The sequence below is a fragment of the Anopheles merus genome, chromosome 3R (assembly GCF_017562075.2).
Source record: "Anopheles merus strain MAF chromosome 3R, AmerM5.1, whole genome shotgun sequence".
NCBI classification, from domain to species: domain Eukaryota; kingdom Metazoa; phylum Arthropoda; class Insecta; order Diptera; family Culicidae; genus Anopheles; species Anopheles merus.
In genome coordinates, this window is record NC_054084.1 from 24861800 (window position 1) to 24884661 (window position 22862).

A 22862-nucleotide genomic window follows, 5' to 3' on the forward strand; every position below is an offset into this window, starting at 1 on the left:
ACCAATCGAGAAACCTTACCTGTATTTCGACTCGAGCAATCAGCAGCGCGTTCTCGGTCAGCAGTACAAAAGGTGGGTTGGCCTGGACCGGAACACTGTTCTTCAGCCACACGACTTTGGCCGCCGGTGTTGCATTCGCGATGCAGTTCAGCTCGGCCCGACCACCCGTGGCGACGCGCACGATCTTCGGTGAGATGCTAATTTGTTTCTTAATGGCTGCAAAAAAAAAAACGAAGTACAGAGAAATGAAAAGAAGCAGCAACGTTAACGAATGATGGAATAATGTGGTTAAGCAAAAAGATGCGAAAACGGGCACGCGGAATTGAGCAATGAACGTTTGAGTGGTTAGAAGGAAGCGGTAGTTTTATGAGATGCACCCTGTAAAAATTAATGAATGCTTGTATTTTGGTTTGTGTTGTGTTTTCATCTGCTTCATCCCCTTGCTGTCTATCAATATGATTATATTTATTTGCTTTCTTTCAGGTTACTTTGTATCTGACACGCACTTGTTTGGTGGTTTTTGTGCAACGAAATTGATGCTCCTTTATCAACATTTCTACCCGTATAAATAATTTTTAACTTCAACACTAACTTCCTTTTTCTCTGCTTTTTTTCTGCTTCAAAGTTCATTCGATAGAACACTACAAGACTGCACTTCTGGAATGACCCAACGTTAGGTATGATAATATTTGGAAACAAACACACACACAGTTATGAGTCTAGGCTGTTCTTTGCTTAATCCGTTCATGTGAAGCAAATTTAATTCAAATGGAATGAGCCCGAATGAAGTAAATAATAGCTAGACATGCCCAACTGCCCGTCGATGAAGTAGATTTTGAGATGGTTGACAACGACCTTCGTGACACACGTTGAAGTTTATTTACTCCAAGAATAATAAGCTTAATGTTGAATACGTTATTGTTGGGTCGCACCTCTTTGATACTTTGCCGTACATCAGCCCATCGAATCATTCAAATATCATGTGTCACATTCAACGGAAGGTGTTCATATCATGTGTCACTGGCAGCGGTCAAGCCGATACGCGATCTGTTTTGGGGCATGCTTGTAGCGCAAGGTGGTGAAGTACGGTTGAAGTAGTAAAAGGAGGAGAGCGAACACGCTCCAGGGAGGTTAAGAGGTAGACTTAACAATTACCTGAAGACATTTACTTGCTCTTGAAGCTGGTCAGTTAAGATTGTTTGTGGTAGCATTTACCATGGGAAACATTGGTTGCACAAACAGACTGTCAACGATGCGTGTAGTTGCGAACGAGTGTGTAAATAATAAGCCGTATTATGCTGCAGTTCAATGAGGTCAAGGGTTGCGTTTGGTGGTATAGTCTTGTTAACCATGAAATTGTTTTGCGATTTTGCATAAAGTGTACTTGAAGGAGAAAGAGTGTGAAAGAGCACATTTCTCTACTTGATTGTTAGACTATTTATAACATTCTTAACGATGTTTTGTAGTCGTTGTTTCCAAAAAATGCTTCAATATGAGTCATTTTTCTATATAGTCATAAATTTTGGTTGTCTTGATGTAACGAAGACTTGCCTTGGTGCAGCCATTCACCTTTGATCTGAACTGTGATGTTGTCGATTATTCCTGCTCTTTGGTATACCAAATCGTTCGCATTTCGAATGTACCTTCTTCTTCATTTAAATAACATGATGTGCGCGTTGCAACACTCGACAACTGACTCGGACACAAAGCAGCATTCGAGCAGCATTGATGCGGCTAATTTGCATTCGAATCGGTTAGCTTGATAGGTTGTTGTCATCGGGCACAAAACCGTAGGTCATCGGAGGTTGCACACACTCTCACCGAGGTGATGAATGTGGTAAACGGCTATTTCTATTTCAATTATGTAAACTGTCAGCATAATTTGATGCGTTTCGAGGGTTCGGAGAAGAAAATGAAAACACATTCGTTTGAAAATGAATTCTCTCGCGCGGGGTTGTCGTATGCGTTCCGATACGTAACGGATCATCGCTGTCGATGACGTTTCCGGTGCTGAACTCCAACCCGGCGGTGGTCTTGGGACACCCAAAACCCAAGACACGACCCATGGTGGGGTTTCTCACAATTCCTCTGCTCTGTTCACTGCCCTCAGTCTGCTTGTGCCCTCAGTCAGGCGAGATCTTGTGTTTCTACGATGTTTTTCGAATATTTATTAGGTACCATTCGATTTTCATGTCAAACCATCGTTCTTAAACGGCACAGCGCTTGTTTGCTGGTTTGTTCGTCGTAGAAGAATGTAAGACATTAAAAAATGATACTTTCCAAAACTAATTTGACGACAAGGGCCGCGCGCGTTCTGATTGTTCTTCCCTGCCAGCCTGATTGATGGTGGGTGTAAGAATCGGCTTTTAAACAACGGTTGTCTTTCATGGATATTTTTCATCCACTATTCTCACGGTACGAGAAATGTTGTGACCTAAGATCCAATATTTACAACAGCTGTAACATTCGCCTTCTAACGAAATGTTTGGTCGAGATGGTTCAAATGAAGGCAAATACAGCGTTCATCGATATACTGTTACAAACCTTGTATGGTGTTTGTAAAAAACATTGCACAGTGTTTCTATTCATAACTAAATTTAATGCCTATTAACATAGCATAAAATTGTAACTTTTTAATACATTTTCGCAGCTATTTCGCCCTAAGATATCTTGCTGATTCATCAAAAATATTAAATACTGCAATTTTAGCAACGTTTAGTGGTACAATTCGCCAATCTACTCAACCCGATTGCCGCTTTGTTGTTAGTTATTTCCTTTTCATCTTGAGGAATGTGCCAGAATGGTTTCTTCTGTTTTCGGGGGAAAGGAAATGTTGCCAGAATAACCTTCTGCTACGGTTGCTGCTGCCTTCTTTCTGCGCTGCCTGTATGGTTTTGGGGCCAGACATTTGTTTTTAATTTTCAGACCCTCGAAGGCGGAACTCATAAATCTCGCGCTTTCTGGTACCCTACCCAGAAGAAGGGTCTAACCGATTCAACCCTTACAAAGAAAGAAAAAATCGATGCGGTAAATATGAGTGAAGTTAATAAATTATTTTTTTTCCTACATTCAAACCATTGTAGATTTATTGTAAATAACTACGGGGATAGTACGGGGAGTGCGTACAGAAGGCGCATAAAGTAGACAAAGTTAGGAGTTGCTGTTTTCAATAATGAAGCTCCAGTTAGAGTCATTTAAATCGAATATTTCATCTTTGTTTTACTCATAAACTAAGGCATATCGACTGAGGCTTAAAAATTAATGAATGGCTATTATTTACAGTGTAAGCAGTTAGTTAAACTTAGATTATTAAATACAGGAATATTGCTTCTTCTATTGCAAATTTTTACACGTTCTAAATGTTTGGAATGATCAGCTGAAATAATCACCTGTACCCGAAGGTGGACAACTCGAAATGCTAATTTAAATTTCAAATTACGTCGAAGAATTGCCAACAGAACTGCCTCATAAGCAATGATTACACGCGGGAACAAAACTGAACAATAGAAGCTTTTGAAATAATTGCTGGTATTACGTTGCAGCTTGTTCACACAGCACCTTCCATTAGCTAACAGTATTTTTTCCGTTAAAAAGTATTCAAATCCAGAAACCCATACATTATAGGCGAATATTTGAAATGATATCTGTAATTAAATTTTACATCACAGTACCGCATGTTTGATGGATTTGAGACAAACGATAAAAAATATTAAATTATTGAACCAACTTGTTAAATTACTTTTGCTGCATTAACGTAAAGCATCATGCCTACTACCAACTCCTTTTCCCGAATGTCTGTTTTATTATCTCCGTCTTTTACAACGTTTCACAGCCTCCTCTTGCCCATGATCATCCCGTTCATTATGGCATTCCTGCCGAAGCATCGTTCGGGTTCGGGAAAGAGCAAATAATGAACATCAAGTGCATAAATAACCAACCCCGGGGCCGTGCTCAACGTACGCGCTAACTTCCCCTGTGCACGGGAGAAATGGTAACTAGTCGGTAATTAACACTTACTTGCCACTTGGATCGTAACCGGTTGTGTCTTGACGTGGCCACGGGATGAGTATGCTCGGCATTCGCATTTGAATGGGCCCTTGCCGAAGAACTCGTCGACCAGCTCGCGGGTGATGGTGGCCGTCGCTTCCTGCAGCTGGACGCCACTGTGCGGATCGGTGTGGTGTTCTTTCTCCGTCGGTGGAGGTTTTGTGCTGCCGCTGCACTTAAACGAGATCTGCAGATAGCGGAGAGCGAAAGATGTCGAAAAATATCAAACATTTGCGCTCTTTTTTTTCTTTCTCGCCTTTCGTACAATCGAACGAGCCGAACGTTTATTTGCTGTGCGGATGTGAGCCACAATAACTCACTTTTGAAGCGATTTCAATTTGGTGGCTTTTTGCCGTACGGTAAAATGAAAACCAAACCAAAAAGCTCAATTTTACTTACCTGCAGTGCATGGGACGCTTTGCAGTATAGCTTGGCGGGTCGATTCTTCATGACATAAGCACCTTTCGGCTCTACCAGAAACACCGGCAGCGGTGTCCCATCGTTCCCCGCACCGAAGCTCTCGATCTGATCGATTGCCGCTACCTCGAAGTTATCGGTGTAATCCAGCGAGTCGTGCTTGTGGCCGCTCGGTCCTCGGTCTTCCGTCGCTCGGCTGTCCTCATCGAAGTTTCCCAACAGCTCGCCCCCATCCTCGTACCCATCGTCCTCGTCATCGTCCGGCTCCTCCTCGTCCGGATCATCCGCCCCGAACGGCGATTTCGCGTTGGTGACCGTGCCAGAGAAAGCGGGCAGGCTGGTGGACACATCCGACTTGAACGGTGGTACACCGCTGGCACTGCCGGCGCCCTTTGACACCGCTGCACCGAGCGGCGAGCCCGCACCGTCGCCGTGCACATCCGGCAGCATGGCATCGGAAATGTAGCCAAAATCGTCGTTTGCCGACGTGTAACCACCACCTCCTGCCCGACCGGTTCGGTCGAGCGGACCACCTGTGTGTGACCGTTGCTGGTGCTGCTGCGGATCCTTATTCACTTTCAGAGCAATTACATTCACCGCCAAGCAGGCGAGCAGGCCGATAAATAATGGAAACAATGTCGCTTCTGATATCCCCATGTTTACGATCCCCGGGTGCAGTAGCCGTTGTTAGCTTGAGTGCGGCGTGCGGCAGGGCGTATGTGTGCTGGCTGGGCAGTGTCCCTTCGGTGGGAACGGCACAACGCTACACATTAGGCCACCCGTTAGTCACTTTCAGCGACATTGACCAGGCGCGGGTGGGGGAGGGGGTGGGGTTTATTTTTATTTCACTTGTGTCCACTTTCGCCGAACGGTGCTTTTCTCGGGTTCAGCAAATCCACCCCGAAAGGGCTGTTGGAATTTCTTTCGGGCGATTCTTTTTTTTTATCAGCAACTCCTACACAATATTTCACAAGCTATCTGGTGCTTTCACATATCACTTCCGTTTCACAGAGAAAAAAGGATCTATAATTGAAAACACAAACCATTAATTACGCCAACGCCAAACTTGAGGTTGTGGCCGAAATGCCAAAATATTAAACGTGTGGATGTATTGGAAATAAAATACGATCCTTTCGAATGTAAACAAATTAAAAAAAATACTAATTGATAACCAGATAGTAATCCTGGGATACACTACACGAATGTTATATTCACGTATTTAACAAACACCTGCTGGAAAAACAACACATTTTCTGAAAAAGACAAAACCACAGTAAACCCTGCGACAGCTACGACTTTATGGCTCGTGTCATTTTTTTTTAAAATGTTATACTTTGTGTCTAGTATGTACACGCTTTGCAACAAGCTGGCTTAACGACACCACGAGCGATCGAAACGAGACAGTACGGTAACACCACATCGTTCATTCCACGATTTCACTCCCGAATGTATCACACTGCAAACGTTTCACTGTGCAGTGTGTCCCGAAAGGATCAGGGATGAGGTTCGCTAGCCGTGTAGCAAGATGGGATGCGTTTTTTTTGCTGCTGCTCGCTAATTTGTTCTTCGTTCCGTCTGGTTCAGTGACGTCGGCGCTGGTTTGCCGAAGGATGGTGAGCATTTTTCTCTCCTGCCGGTGGATGACACTACACGGTTGCCGGTTATTGTTGCCAAGAGTAACTGCTTGTCAAGCCAGGTGATACCTGTAATTGGTAAATTGAATAAAGTGTTTGTTAGTGATTGGTTTCGTTTATGGTTTTTGTGTGGAGCGTGAGGCGAAGGTATAATTGAATTTGGTAGCGTGATAGTGGAAAGTTCAGCAGTGGAGCTGTAGCAAGGAAACCAATCAGGGAAAGTAAGTATCAAGAATAGGACAATTAGAAGCACACGGTTGTTACTACAAGTCAAATTTTGGTTTCAACTATCCAGATCAGCTGCAGGGTGAGATATTTGTATAAACTACCTCATATTTGATCTGGTTTGCAAATATGCACGCTTTAAGAAATATTGCACGCTGCGTATTTGAATATTGTGTGGTAAGCAAATGATTTGATTCACAACGGAAACAATTCAATCTGGCGAAAGCGATGTTAGATTTAATCGTCACAGCTCTGTTGATTGTGGCCGCAATGAAACTGATACCCCCAAAAGCGGTGCGACGGTTTCACAATCTTAATAAATTGAATTCAAGCCTGATGTCGATGAAACGGTCCGATAACATCTTCCAGATAATGAAGACATTTTTCGATGCCGATGTTCCCACAGGAATGAAAAATCTGTCTTTCACTCCCTTGCGTTCTCTTTCTTCATGCTGAGCAGAAATTGCACACGATAGAAACTCGTTTAACGTCCCGACAGGGTCGATGAAAACGAGAGGCAGCAAAAGTCCACAGATCCTTCTTGAGAACGCTCTCACACCGCCAGGGACAGACTTTGACTGTTGTAATGTATCTGGTTTCACCGTGTGACATTTGCTACTTTAGATGCATTTATGGTAAATTCAACATGCTGGGTAGCAGGCAAATGAGCAAATATTAACATGCACCAGTATCGGGTATCTGCTGCCAGTACGATGCGAATGTTAAGCTGAAGCCAATGCAATGTAATTCAGCCGCAAGGCGATATCGATCTAGCCTCTGTTTTTATGCATCAATCGATATATTTGCAAATTTTAACACGGCTGGATACACTTCTTCGGAATCCTGAAGGCAAAAACTGCACCAACTAAAAATTAGCACCATAATTGTATTACAAAGTGCGTGTAGTTGAACAAAAATTGCATTCCCTGCCCCTACACTTAGCAATCAATGAAGCATTTTAAAATTTCATGAATGAAAGGTGAAGACGGAGCAGTACTTTAAACCAGTTAGGTATGGAATGTTGAGTGGTGAAAAAAATGCAGAGTCGTACGGGAGAGGCCTATTTGCGAACGGGTGATTTGAAGGGAGAAAAATAAATTTACCGCACACATTATTTAATGACAACTATAAATAACGGTGGCTCCCGACAGTCGGCAAACCTGCCAGACACGGGAGGGCAAGACCGTATCGTCTGCTGCCGTCAAGGAACTGAACGAGAGCGGTACGTCGATCCCTCGTCCGATTCCATCAGCAAGGTTGCCCGATGTAACATTCACAAGGTGTACGGCGTTGCAATGAATTATGCAAAATGAACTCGTCACAACGGGTTTCTTCGACTCGGCGCTGTATTCTTGTTTTCTTCGCCTTGCATACCAACTACAGCTAGCACGGTTGTGTACACCCCCCGATTGCCTGCAATTTAAATCGCACTCTAACAAGGGGAACAAAACCAGCACGTGAGTGTGAGAGCCACCAGGTTCACAGCTCGCACACACACACATACCTTTGATTCGACTCCCGGTGCACATCCTTAGTTTGGGTGTACAATTTTCCCTCCAATCCCATGCGCTATCGATATCGAGCGAAAAACGCAGGGTCGCCGTACCTACTCTGCCCGCAGGGATATGCTACCGTGTTAGCTTATAGCTGTGCAAGTTATATGAGCCATAACACTCTCACACAATAGCGCTGGAACTGGTGGTGATACCCATCGCACCGGGAGAATACTCTTTAAAATTCACCCCCAGAACGGCTGTGTTCGATGATTCTATCGACATTAAAACACAATAGGCTGAGTGTGTGCGACCGAACAGAAGGTATGATTTTTAAACCCTGCGGTGTATTGACCAGCCTTCATTAAGGGTTATTTTATGCCAATATTGTAATAGTAAGGCTTAAAAAACTTTATTTAAATACTGACAATGTACGGCATAGTGGTTGCGTTTCCAAACCACACGGTTCGATTGGGATTTTACGGAACCTCAAATTAAATAACACAGTAAATAACAATGATTAATCTCAATCCCCGGTTACCAGTGCTATAGATCAATTGTGTCCGTGAGAAAGCCTTTTCTGGGCTGCATTAAAAAAAAATCAACCAAACAAGGGTTGCAGCTGAAACAGTTCAGTTCTAAGTAGTATTGATTTCCAGATTGATACGCCCTTGTGCCAAGGAAAAACAGAATAGTAATGGGAATTGTACGTTAAATTATAGGTGTAGCCATTAAATTGTGATTGATTCGTTTTGGAGGGTCCTCGAGAGACTCTCGAGCGTGAGCTGAGATTACAGGATTATGTTGTACGTAAAGGGAAAGCGATAGATGTACGGAAACTGTCGGAAATTACTATTAGCAATCAATTGTTTACTGTGTAGTTTGTGTGTACTTGTATACAAGTAAGACATAGTTAAGCTAGTAATAGTTATCAGAGTAATATACCGAAATATTACCAACCGAAAAAAAAAACTAGAAAATTGAAGTTGAATACCGAAGAGAATAAGTTTGTTTTTGGTGTAACGCTGATTATGGTAGCAATAGCAAACACGACAAAAAATCAAGAATTTGGATTAGTGCTTTTTCTTCTTCAAGTATGCAATATTACTCTTGCTGCTGATTCATGCTGAACCCTAAAAGTGCAAGACGATGTTCTTGTTCGCTTGTTTCTTGCAACAAAGTTTCTTGTTGTGTTGTTCATCTTGAGCGGCATCGAATTACGAACATGTGTCGTGTTTCGCTGGGCTGATGCCGAGAAAAGAGCCGACGAAGCAAAATAAACGACAATTTTTTGTTCCGAGCCTAGGCCCAACGTAGTTCTAGGTTTCTTTTTTCCTCCGTTTTGTGGGTATGCGCAATGGTGCAAAGCGAGCGGATGGAAGAATGCTGGCGCCAGGGTTGAAAACCGAAGGGATCAGCAGTTTCGGAGAGAAGAGTGTACAGTCTTCACTTTTCACACAGCGTCCAGAAGGAAGGAAGTGTAAGATGCACAAAAACTTGAAGGTCGAAATTTTGGGTTATGGGAGTGTTTCCTAAGCGCACAAATAACACACAGTTGAGGCAAAGAATTGTCCTTTTCTTACGTAACTGGAATTCCTAAGGGAAGGAAGATAAAAGCAATCCCATCATCGTGGCTTCCCATCAATCATTACCACGGCATGTTTGAGATTCGTGTATGATTCATCGGCAACAGTGCAATGGAAAAAAGCACTAGAGTGGCGTTGAGAGTACTTCACGGGACGACATATTTACAAGTGAAATACATACGACAGCGGTGAGTGTTTGGGAATGACAATCTTTCGAGTGCCCCCTTCAGCGTAAGCCACACATAAATACCATTATCCTGGGCTGAAATCACGGCACCTAGAGAGTTCGCTCGTGACTTTTTCTGGCAGGGGAAATAAATCACAGCTCACAACCTCTGGAGTATTCCAACGCTTAAACAAAGCAAAAAACTCCCAATGACATGGATCTGCCGTGCCTGTGACAAGGGTTGATCGATTCGTTTTTATTAATTTAAGATACCTCTCCAGTCCATTGCTGCACGTTGGAACGTATCAGTTGTCAGGGTCTACCGGCTTAGGATACGGATGCGACGCTATTTTGTATCGCTTCAGAGCCAAACACCCTTTTCTATCGAAATTTCACACTCCTAATCAAGCGCAGGATGATGGTAAATTGACTGTTGCAGATGTGCTGGCAGAAGCTTCATTTCAATAACATGCTGTATCACGTGAAATATTGAACATTAGCTGGGAAAGCATTTTTCGATAAAATTTGTTTGAGGAAGGACAGTAGGAAATTTGAAGAGCTCTTATTTGGAATATCAAATTTCGTGATACTTTGCTCCATTTTAAATACGGGGTTGACAGTGATGGTTTGGGAGCACTATGGCTAGAAAGGAAAACACTACCAAATGTCTATTTTCTTTGTATGAAAATCAATATTGAAAACAAACAAATTTATCCCCAGCAATAAAAATAAATAAAGCAAAACACACCAACGTTATAGATTACAGAGCAATGCCCATCTCACTTCTTATTGGTTGATGTAGTATGAACTATTTTATTACATGGACGTTGTTGAGGCTTTTATTATAAATTAGTTTTGGAAATAAAAATAAATTGTTTTCAAAATGCGCTAAATAATGATGATAAATATTGATATGAAATGATAAAGCCCAACATGTAAAATAAATAACCAGCAAAGGAAGAGAATGGCTTGAAATTGATACGTTTTGTCTAACCCTCCAAAGGTGCCAAAGGTGTAATTCATACAGGAAGCTCTTCCCAAAGCATAAGATATTATAGTTTGTGAACGAAAAAAAAAAAACAATTCCAGCTACCAACATAAACCGGTTTAAATGTGATCGCGCCAAACGCTCAACAGCCAACTGACAAACGACCAGAGTATCCATTACTGTTGATACCTACTTTCACAAATCAGCTGCTTGATTAAAAAATATTTGAATACGAAAACAATTATATCATATTGTTGATGACATGTGGAAACATTCTTATTTATCTAGGTACATAAATAAGTAAAATGTAGATTTGTATTCAACCAATTACATGTTTTTAATGCTTGTAGCTTAGGTAACGTTCTAGTTTCGGCTCCTTTTTCTAACCACCATCTAATGCGGATGATGGAAAAAGATTTACGGCCAGACACAGCAAAGTGAAGGAGGCTGCTCGCTTCGTTTTACTAATATTTTCAAGCTGATTACAAGCTCAAGCTACCAACGGGTCGAAAAAAATCTCACCTTTTCTCTCTAGTGCTCATAAAAACCGGCAGAAGTTAAATAATCGTTTATGGTTGTTCACCAAAACCTGATGTTCTTAAGGCAGCCGCTGCCCAGGCTATGTGCGCCGGTCGGTACGTTGAACCAATTCCAGGCAGCATAAAGAGGCAGTGAGAGCGAAAAAATAACGCATCTAGCCTTACCTGAGGGCAATAAAAGTACCATAAATCAGGATTTACTGTACAGCAGTTGCCGCTCTGTGACATTAGCTTTTAAAGCTCTTATATGGTCGGTCACCTGCAGCAACATCCTCCGAATGATACGAAGGCAATTATGCTTAGCGATCTGGAATTTGAGAAACAGGTTGTTTCCGTGTCTTTTCTTTGACATGGGAGGCGCTGCAGCTGTTACACGGCGGGCGTTTCTCATCCGAACCCAAACCATCGTTTTAAATAGAAAGCGAGACGGTTCTAACACCCACTGTTTCCGTACAAGGTCGGTAAGAGGGATTACAATTTCGTTGATTAGATTTCGAACGAGACTTTGTGGAAGGCCAAGCAATTACACAAAACAGTGAATACTTGAGAATTTATTTCGAATTTCATCGTCAAGGGTCCGTCGCTGTTTCATTGGTTTCAATCGCAAAGTTAGCTTTTTACCCAGTTTTACACGATCGTATCGCAATTAAATGAAAGAAGGTTTCATCTAAACTTACGCGAGCTAGATCGAAATTACTGTTTTTGTTCTTGCGTCAGTCATTTCATACAACCATCGAATTCACTTTTAATATTCCAAGCAGCATGATTGCATTATTGTTCCCTAATGCTGAAGTCAAACACATGCGGGGTTTGGATATAGAAATAAAACTTCCCCGCCAGGAGGTTTCGTCAGCTGTTCCGAGCATGTCAGCCAGAAATAAAACCCGAGACAAAGGTGCGAGTTTATGACTTCTAACCCCTTCTAACCCCGAAATTGGTCATTGAGCAACGATGGCTGCACCGAACCGGAAGTGTTCCCTTTATAGATTATTTCCACCATTTTTCACTTCCCTTGCGCAGCAAAAAGGTTTCCCGAAGTCGTTCGCACTGTAGAATTCAATTTTTATTCCAACCCTTCCCAGATGACATTGAAATGCGGTTTGGACACCGACACACAGAGTGCGGTACACGGTTTCAATGTTCACGCCACTGAGCATTGAGCTCGAGCCCAAGCACTGGAAAATTACATACACATACGTATATTGCGTCGATGAGTAGGCATACGTATTTCTGTAACGTGAGACTTCATGTTTCCATCGTGGTCGTGTATAGCAAACTGCAACGGGTCTAATAAATATTCAGATGACCCTACTGGCAAGCAAGGAACGAGTATGCCGCTGGATTCATAAACGATGTCGCATGGGAAGTGTGTTTATTCTTTTAATTTGAGTGTTGGGGGAAAATTTTGAAGCCATTCGTTAAAATATGGTACAGTTCGTTAGCTCCTTTGGGTAATAACGTAGGAAAAATAGTGGGAAACTGGGTTTGGGGATGGTTTTGATAAATTGTTCATGTAACAAAAAATGTAGACTGGAAACTCACTAATGAGCTGTGACTGGATGAATTGAATCTAAGGCTTCTTTTTGTTGAAAGTTCTTGTCGCATTTTATAGTTGTAATATGATATGTATTATCTGAACAAAACTTTCCAGACAACTGCTGGAACAATGAGATAGGATCCTTCCTGTGAATCGTTGTGTATGGATGAAAATACGGCTTGAGTTGAAATTGGTTTTTGGTCGTATTGGTTTTCAATTTATATTTGAGCTGCGTTTCATCGGTACATCATTATTCACATAAAATTTAAACATATTCACTTTAACAGAGTATAATTAAGGTGTACAATAAAATGGAGCATTTATACGATATAATGATGTAGATGTGGGCAATCTAGATTGAAATAAGTTGATAAAGCCACTTTATATTGAATCGCAATAAGGATATAAACAGAAAAATGGCTAACCATCAATGCAAATCACTGCTACGATTGAAGTGTGATACATACTTTAACCTCATAACCTGATTTAAGCCTTCAGGCACAAATATAAAAAAGAAAAAAGAAAGAAACAGACACAAACAAATTATTAGCGAATCAAAACTTCAACCGTTTGATCAAGCTTCCAGCTGGAGTGCTGATTTCTCCCGTGCTGAAAGGGAAATGTTTAAATAGAAGCAGTCACATCCCGAACGATCAGTAAATGAGATTTTTATCGTCTAATCACTGTCTTGTGTCTTAGCGTTTGCCGAACCACTCATCGATCATTCTTTGACTGCGTCACACCAGCCGCAGCGTTGACGTGCGGTTGGGGTTGATCGTTTCGATCGCCTGTCGTAGCGACTACCTATTGGCAATCCGGTCGCAAAACTTGTCGACACCGATCCGCGATCCGAGAAGCATTGGCTTTGAACTATGATTAATAGTGTGTATGTGTGTTCGCCGCACCGTGTCTGCTGTACGCCAGCTATCAGCTGTCGATCGACGCAATGCATTTGCCGCACCTATTACGTGTGGCTGGCGGGCAGCAAACGGGTCAATTTATGATTGAGCAAATTAATTTGCATTCTTATTACGTGCTTTTCCGTGCTCAAGTTACGGCTGTCTCAAAGAAGGTTGTCTGCAGAAGGAGGTTGCGGTGTAGAAAAAAAGCTTCGATCGTTAGCGATAATGATTCTCGTTACGTCGAATGATATGATCATTACATGGGCAGCCTGACAGTTTGTTCAGATAGAAGGTAATTTCTGTTGCAGAATTGCAGTTGAAATATTTCTAATATAACAAAAGCACTGTTTGCTAGAACAAAATACGCTCCAGCAGAGGAAACCATGAGTAATCGTAAGCATTCTAAAACGTGTTTTGTCTTGCTTTTTGATACTCCGGTGGTCTGATGATATGGTGGCTTTTGGTTGTTTTAACCCTGAACTGACATCAGCCTCTTAATGGTCTAATAAACGCTACGTTTTCATATCAGCGCGATGAAAACATTCGCTTGCTGTCGAGCACCAGTAGGCGCGAGTACGATGCATGTGTGCCGGGCAGAGTCTGGTTCTAGGTAGGAATATTTAAAATGAATGAAGCTGATAGAGCGAGAGCCATACTCGATTCAATCATCCGGCACAACTATGTTACGATTGATACGAACAAGTATGTTTGCAACACAGGAAAAAATGGAAAAAAGTAACAAAACCACGATGAAACAAGCTTTCTTCATGGTGGTAGAATGCGATTATCGGTTTGTGTACATCATTATTATTCTAATCAATCGCCCTGGCGATTGCCGTGCGGTTCCCGTTCCTGCCTGTGGTAAGAGAAGGGTGCGGAATAAGCGGTTAATTTATTGCATGATAAGAAGATTTATTGCCTATGCAGCCCATGGTGTAGAGCGAGACAGTTTAGTCACTGCGAATGCCGATTACGGCTAAGTGCGTGCCGGCACTACTGCCCTTCCTTCAATGGACACACTTATGGAAAGTTTACTTTTTCAGTTGTTGTCAATGATTGTTGTGCACGTGTTTAAAGGAGATTTTTTGCACTGTTCACAGTTTACATTGAAAATGCACATCTAAAAAATTAATTGTGAAAAATTTTTTTTGCTCGGAATACTTTCTAAAAAATCGGAATTCTTTCCAACAAAGGTCCATGCGATTGTTATGGATGAAGAATAAAGACCGGAAGTATTTGAGAGTATAATTGAATAGACGTCTTTGTTAATCATTTCATGAGCTGATAATTCTCTGAAGTAGTTTTTATAAAAAAAAACAGTAACATCGAAAACCGGCCTCTTTTTCTAGTTTTTTAGCAGTATGAATGAAATTCTCGAACATTTGCGTGAATCTGGTGAAATACAGTTTTGATCAGATTTTGGTTTGCATCTCTATCATCCCGTAACAACTCAATAACTTCTCAATTCTCTAAATGAAACAAATGGTATAGAGGGGAAGGCATACAACATAAGCTTTCCGAGCTAAGAGTTGAAAATCGTGCCAAAAGTTTATTTCGTCATCATGTACAATCAACTTGCAATGCAAGCCAGCAAACATTTGCTTCGTATTCGGCATTGTAACCGAATTGGGATTGAACAAACTCAACGGAAGGTTGCCGATGATGTAGAATCGGGCTTATGATTCAATCAAGTCTGTGAAAACGGCATGGTGCCCCGACTTCCTTTATTGGTTGCTCTGCTGGCCACCGTAAGGTTAATTTATTTATTTATTTATTTAAATTAACCTGATTAAACATCATCATAATCGTTCTGCCAAAACAACGCACCAGGCTTATGATCGACGTGCTTTTTTCAGTCAACATTCGACAGCCTCATGAAGTATACAAGAATGGCAGCAGAAGCAACATGGAGAGAACAGGAAATTGGACCAGACGGCATCATTTGTGGCAGGCATTAAGATTGTTCGCTACGTTTCAATCCAAACGGGCTAGCATCCCGACAAATACGTATAAAAGTATATCCAAAATTCTAAATTGTTTCATTTTCGTGTTGTTTTTGGTGACACTGCTACAGAGAAGAACAAGATATAGATCATTTGTATAGCTATGGTCGCTTTAGACTTCTATATGAAATCCACGTCAAAATTGAACTGAATTTTGGTTTATTACACAACAAAACATCACATTACATTATCTGAAAAACTCACAGAACAGTTTAACAAAATTCAAACTCTACAGTCAAGATTGATGCATATTTATATGCTCGACTTGCATTTTTCAGTCGGGTTTTGTATATAGCAGCAATAATTTGGCAAATATTTGGAGAAGCACGGTTTTATGGCGCTCGCATCAGTTTAGAGCTGGAAGTGTGGAATCAGCCATTGAATTAATCTTTGCCGTTTATTATATCGATGAAAAGATGGTTCCAACGATTGTTAAAATTCCTCGCACCAGGAAGGATGTGAGTGGATTAGGGTGAAATAAAAATTACGGCAGCGATTGGTACATGTTTACCCCGGTTTCGGTTAACTTTGTGCCAGCTTGGGTTTCGATCTATATTAAACGGAATATCAACGTCAGATCCAATGAGCCTGATGAGCAACTTGAACGAAAAGTTTGCTACAACATACACCCGACCCAAAGTTTATCAATTAGTGGTTTGTTATTGCATCAGCAGTTCTCCAATCTCCACGCTCATTGACTCACCCGGTAGGGTTACGGGGCAAGTAAGCGTGGATAAATTAATTCTGTAAACCGCTTTGCATGAAAGTGCATTCAAGCGTTACGACGAGCATCGCTTGTGGTAGTGCTAAACCACTCATGTTCATCAATCTCACGCGATGTAGCGTAGAGAACGCGGATCGGGAACAGTTCGCGTGCAGGTGTGTGCTCCAAACCGGGCGTTCGCATTTCACGAAAAACACATTATAGAATGGTATGGAAACGAAGAGAACTAAAAACAGTGCTTGGTAGTTTATAGCGGAACATAATAAAATAACACACATACCAAACAAAAAACCACACACGTGTCCAATGAACCCACCCCATAATCAATCGCTCGCTCAGCTAGTAACCTTTGCAGAAAGTTCTGGCGCTGCTATGCTTCGGTGGCGCCGCTCATCGAAACATAACAAATCCAGACGCACCAATAACCAGAACCAGTAACAGACTTTCGAGAGTATAAGCCTGGACGGGATGCGTACGCAAGACAGGGCTAGGGCAGGAAAGGGCATCGGTCTAACGAACGATAACGTGCACAAATTGCTCCCGGTTGTGTGTCAGGATGTGTGAAGGATGGTCGAGGCTGTGGGCAAATATGCAAAGCATGTTTAGGGCCGCCCGTTGTTGTGTCCCTTTGCCCGGCAAATGGAATGGAAAAATAGAGCGAGAGGCTGAGAGCGCTGCTCGCCTTGTTCAAATCCCTCTTTCGTCACTTCGTCAGCAGCAGACAACTTCATCCTGTGTGTTGTCGCCATAACAAACGCATATGGGAATATTGCAGTTTAGCCGCCGCATTGCGTACGACTAGCAGAACGAGAGAGACAAAAAAAAGACTAACTCACACAGAAAATGTAGCAGCTGATACATCTACACCCCAGAGGAAGCTTTTCTGTGAATGGTGTTCAAAAAAGTGCTCGCGTCATCGCGCTGCTTGACCAAAATGAGGCCCATGTAGGCATCCAAATTAAACCGATGAACCGTTGGACAAACGGGCTGATTGTGTACCGCTTCGCGCCTGCAGCGGTTGACCCGATATCGCACCGGAACACAGTGACTTTGCTTCGATGCGTCCGCGAACGCGGTTTAACATGCTTCACTTGCCCCGGTTACAATACAACACGGCAGATGGTGCTTGTGTTTGAAGAAAGGATAGAAAGAGAGGTTGGCCGAGAGGCGCAGAGAGGGAAGTGAATTGGCACGAGGCTATAAAATATAGCCTTAGTTTAGCAATGCTGGAAAAGAGCGGAAGATATTAAATAAAACTAGCATGTTCAAAATATACGCAACGAGTTTGAGAAGTGTAAAATATTCGAGATTGGTAGTAGAAATGCTAGCATTACTTGCACGAGGATAAGTAACATTAATTGATAAAGCAAATGAATATTCTCTGAATGTGAATAATATTGAATTACTGCATTAAACATGCTCTAAAGATAACACGACTGTAACGCAGAGTTTATATTTTCTTTGTAATGTGTGCTAGAATAGTTCAAGCGTCTCTTCAATAAATTGATTAAACCAATATTCCTATATAAAACAAAGGAAGTCATCGCGAATACATACTACGCTCCTTTGTACAGCAAGTGCAACCTTATCAAGAATTGCATTCCTAGCCAATGTATGTTTTAAAATTATTGTTCATCGGTATGACTTCGAACTTGACCCATCAATCACGGCGATTGATCAATGTTGATACGTCAATGAGCCTCCATATTTGCAAAATCTTCCGTCCAGAGAAAGCATGACTAATGTTGTTTAACATGCATAATTTTTTGTCTCTGTTCTTGGGGTACTGATTAAAACTATGTTTGTTATCACATGCTATTGCATCAAACAGCAATCTGCAGTTTTTAATTATCGAAAATAGAGACAAAAATGTGTTTTACAATACAAGCTGTTTTCAACAATTAGCCTTAAAACATACATTTAACTAAAGTTCAAGTCCTGCCTCCAGCGTCACATAATACCGGTGAACGGCGGTCAATTTGGTCCGCTACTTGACACTTGCCCGATATGTTGACACCACCATGGTTTCAAAGCACTCCTATTCCTTTTGCACGGCCACGGCACCAAAACACGGGGCAAGATCAAAGAGTAAAATGCGCGATTTTATTTACCGTACGCCCGTTCCATGTATAAAGCGTGCCGATTGGAAGGATTTCTTGCTCCGTACTTGGTCACGCAGCATCCCGGCCCGAGCGGGACGTGAGCGGGAACGAGAAAGATCGATGGAGATTGAGCATGCAAATATTGAATCACGCAATTGAAACATTAATCTGATGATTTGGGTCATGTAAGTAGCAGAAAAGAAATCGGCAAAAAAGCACGTTCCCGTCAAGGGAGGGGAAAACGCGCGAGAATCAAACAGGGGGAAGGAGAAGAAAAAAAGGTAGTTTGACAGTGAAAGTATTTGAGCGAGTTTGATCGGTTTTGCAAGAGATATTAAATAAGCTTAAAGATCTGCCAGTAGTTTTTCTATCGCAAAATGAGATACGAACACCACTATTAACAAAAAAAAGTAAAAATGTTCGGCGGAATGTGAATAAAACATTAACATTGTAAACTAATGACGTGTTAAACGCTCAACACGCTTTGAAACAGATCGCCTGTAGTGGCGACCGTTTTGTTTGCGTTGAAGTGCGACGATCAAAGATTTCAACACGGTGGTCGGTGAGACCCGGACATCAAAAGAATGAGTGCGACCAACCGCAGACTGACGTTTGCTATGACATGGCGTGATTGAAATCGATCGCATGTCCTTCCTGCGAGCGATCTTTTTGAGAAGAAAAAATGGATTCCATAAAAAACATGCTTTAAGCTCCGTTTGCTCACAGGGAGAATGTTGGTTATGCATGTATTAAAAGAAAACAGGCTTATGGTACATTTCCAAAATCAATTTATTAGCAATAACAACGTATGAGAACACTTTCCATCTAATAAAACGGGGCTAAAACTAGTACAAACGGTAACATTGTTTTGTATATTACCCCAAAATTATACGATTCCTACATAAACACACGAACCTCCTTCCGGTTATTGACCGAAAGGAGCCAAAACAGACGAGTGAAAGGGCAAATTTCACATAACATGCCCTTTCTCCATCGATAACAAAACAGAAGCGCCCTCGTACCGAATTAGGCCGAAAATAATCATTTATATTATTGATCCCATCCTCCGCTCATCTTATCGGTCGTACAAGACCAACCATCTCTGGCATTCCATCGAACGAGGCAAAACGCCGTATCATATGGCAGACATAAAACGGTCCTCCTCCTTCTACCGGTTGTTGGACTGGTTTATGTAGTAGAATATTACCCTCATACCATACAGATAAAGCGTCTGCTAGAAAGACGTTCGTGAGCGTTGTTCGGAATGGATGAATTTCAGGGAACACTTGGCCTGTTATTTTTGTTGTAAAAGTAACCACAGCTTCCTGCATTCTTGATAGAGGTTCGTAGATCACGAGTTTATGTTAGATTGCTGGAGCAAATATACTTGATCTTTGGATCGAAGTATTGCGTCTGGTTCATGAGAGCCGGCCGGTATTGCGGTCAAGGTTGACAAAATAAATGTAATCAAACCGTGATTGAATTGACATAAAGGAAAGAAGGAAAGCAATACAATTTCCTCCAAAGTGCCACAGGGATATCGGTGAAGCATTTTCGGAATTATTGGATGGCAGGCTCCACCTCATCTAAATCCAATTTGTGAACCAAAGGACTGGCAAAGCACGCAATTGTCCAGAAGAGTATGTTCATTATAGCGGACGAAGTATGGCAGAGACAGAAGACGCACGGGGAACTGGGGCCTTTTGTTTCAGAAGTTCACCGAGCGCACATTACATCATGATGTAAGAGATACACGGGTGAAGTGATGTGTAAAAACGTCCTACAATACACTTACCGTGTAGGAACTATCTCCGATGGTTGCGTTGGTCGATGCGATTATGTTATCTACGTTTTAGACGTTCAAAGGTGATAAATCATTCGTTGTTAATCCAAATTCGATTTATCAGACGTCATTTGTAATCCGGCGCGTATATCATTTCACAGTACTGTGTTCCCAAAAGCAGATAAGTATTCCGTTGCAGCAGTTAACGATTCACTAGAAAACACCTCTTTCATCACATGAAGAACTTCTTGTGCCTTTTTGTAAGCTTCAAGATACGCGGCTCATAGGACTATAATTTTTCTCGTTTCACTTTTTTATTGCATTGCCGCCACGGAAGAGGTCGTTGATCATGCACACTGATGCAGCGGTATCGGATGCATCTTTCCGGAGGCTTTTTCTCACACTTTCTCACCCCCGGTCGGGGCACTATCATTATTTTCACGGTCACGATTGCATCAAATCACATTGCAGACAAGCCGTTGTTGGTGGGGTTATGTTTTCACTATCCACTCTTTGCATGCCGTTGCACTATTCCTTCCATGGCAGCATTTTCAACATCACTTCATTTGCGAACGTCGACAGGCGACCTTGAAGAGGCACGTCAAACTTTTCGCACCAACTTATGCAAAAATAAAATTACCATTCCCAATCATACTATGCACACTTTTGGGCGATATTTTCACAGCCTGTGACTGAGTTGAGTTGCCGCCGGTTGCTTTTCACTTATACCTTGGGATCACAACAACCCTTGACACATAGGAGACAGTGCTAGAAGAGGCTTCCACACCACGGCGCTGAGCACTGGGTTGTCAAGGAACGAACGATGCACGGACGAAAACAACAACTGAACCCTCTTCCTCTCGATACGTTTACCCTTCCATACAACAGCTCAACACTCACACCAAATGCGCACGAAAGTCGTTGAATGGTCGCGACGACGAAAACACGTCCTACCCGGTGAATGTTTTCGATGAGACTGAGCGAGAGAGGGAAGGAAACAGTTTATGCTACGGGCTGCTCGCTTGTAGCATGGAAATGAGCGGAGCGTTGCGTGGATTCTGGAGAGAAGCGATTCGAAGAATGAGAGTTTGGGATGGATGCGTGAGAGCAACCGAAAGACAGAGAGCATTGAATGAGAAAGTGGATCTTTCCATAGTGAGAACGATGTGAGAAAGCATATGCGCGGAAGAACTCACGCACTTTGCGTATGGGAGTGAGCGTGACGAGTTTTTGAAATTCCGATTCAAAAAGTGAAATGTACAGCGGCATAACAAAATATGTAATTTAATAAAAGTATTGCCTTAATCAGTAATCAACGACAACCGATGTAATTTATTAAAGTCAGTTCTTGTAATTTTCTGTAAGCTAAAGTTGTTTGCATACTTTTATAACTGCAGTATCAGATGAGCGTTGGACAAAAATGCTAATTAGAAAAGATGTAACAACCGTGACACAACGCATGGAAATTTTATTTAGTGCTGTAGAGAAGTGTTGCGTATTTTTAGCACTCATGCGTTGTTTGCTGAATGATGTTGTCGCAATATGCGTTCATAGCTGATTAACATTCTTCTAAGCGAATAGATGGTAAGATGGTCCTTATGGAGCTCGCAAAGGTTTTTAATGGAGCAATAATTAAGTTTAAGACGAAATGATCTCATATAAATCTAACATTACATTAAACATACGTCGTTATTGAGTCAATATGCTTCTGTATTGAGCCTTTTAGAATTTAACTTTAAGACTAATGGACTGTTGCAAATTGAATAAACTATCAGGCCTCATAGTATGCAAATACACTCGGAACGATGATTGACATGCAAATTGGCTTGCATCGGAATGCAATTTTCGAACCATCGATTGAATACGCATCCGGATAGAGTATTCCTGCCAACTGTCTTCGATCTCTAGTGTACAGATCCAACCCGTCTGCGTATGAGCAAAACGTAAAGGCAGAGATAAACGTTGGCAAGTTGCTCCGTTTGCTTCAGCAAATGTCTTAATGAGTACGTGCCTTCCGTCCTGGCGTCGCACCTTGAATGAGAAGCGAACGGTAGACCAGCTTTGCATCAAAAGAGCAATATCCTCATCTAGGGGATAGCTTGTAACAGAAACAGGTAATGTAGTCGTTGCAATGCAAGGCAAAGTGGTTTTTGCTGTCTTAAGCGCTCAGTACTAATCGGAACAGGTTTATTGCATTGAAGTGTCGATCGCTTCATTTGTTGGAAATAATGTTCATTATGATGATGGTGGTTTACGATCAGATTGAGTGGGCAAATCAAAAGAAGTTAAATTAGCAATCTGTTTAAAAGAATATTTGTTTTCGCTTGGAAGTAACTCATACAACATAAAAGCTTAGCATTAGTTGATTTTGCAGATAGAGTTCAATTTGGAACAATCACAAAAACTGCCTAGCCATGAGCCAAAGGTATGTTTTGCATCTGTAACTGAACATTTTTTTTGTCTGCTGAAATATACTGCGTTCAAGCGATATTGTTGTGCTGAGAAGGTAATTTGATACTTCCGTTTACTATTCATAATTGACATCAATTAATTAAGATGGGACAAAACGGATAGACTAAAGGCCAGAACCACCATATAAGCTGGTCATTGCTCTACTCTCGGTTATGCATGGAGAATGATCCTTTTGAATTAGTTTAAATAGAAACGAAATAAATATCTTGTTTCATGCGGGAAGCACTGAATCCTTTATTGCGGT

At 41.7% G+C, this 22862-nt stretch overlaps 1 protein-coding gene across 3 annotated transcripts in view; it reads right to left on the bottom strand.

Annotated features, from left to right (window-relative positions):
* The window catches only part of LOC121595913 (netrin receptor UNC5C-like), a 55969-nt gene extending 34832 nt beyond the window's left edge, over positions 1 to 21137 (bottom strand). The window contains exons 1-4 of one of the 3 annotated variants that reach the window (XM_041920306.1): positions 20876 to 21137; positions 4447 to 5487; positions 4018 to 4234; positions 20 to 216 (exon numbers count right to left, since the gene is read on the bottom strand). In XM_041920306.1, the coding sequence (XP_041776240.1) occupies positions 20 to 216; positions 4018 to 4234; positions 4447 to 5121 (1089 nt within the window). In that variant the 5' untranslated portion in view covers positions 5122 to 5487; positions 20876 to 21137. The remainder of the gene's footprint in view (positions 1 to 19; positions 217 to 4017; positions 4235 to 4446; positions 5488 to 20875) is intronic. The other 2 variants (XM_041920307.1, XM_041920308.1) reach the window with 2 other exon arrangements.
* Positions 21138 to 22862: the final 1725 nt, after the last annotated feature.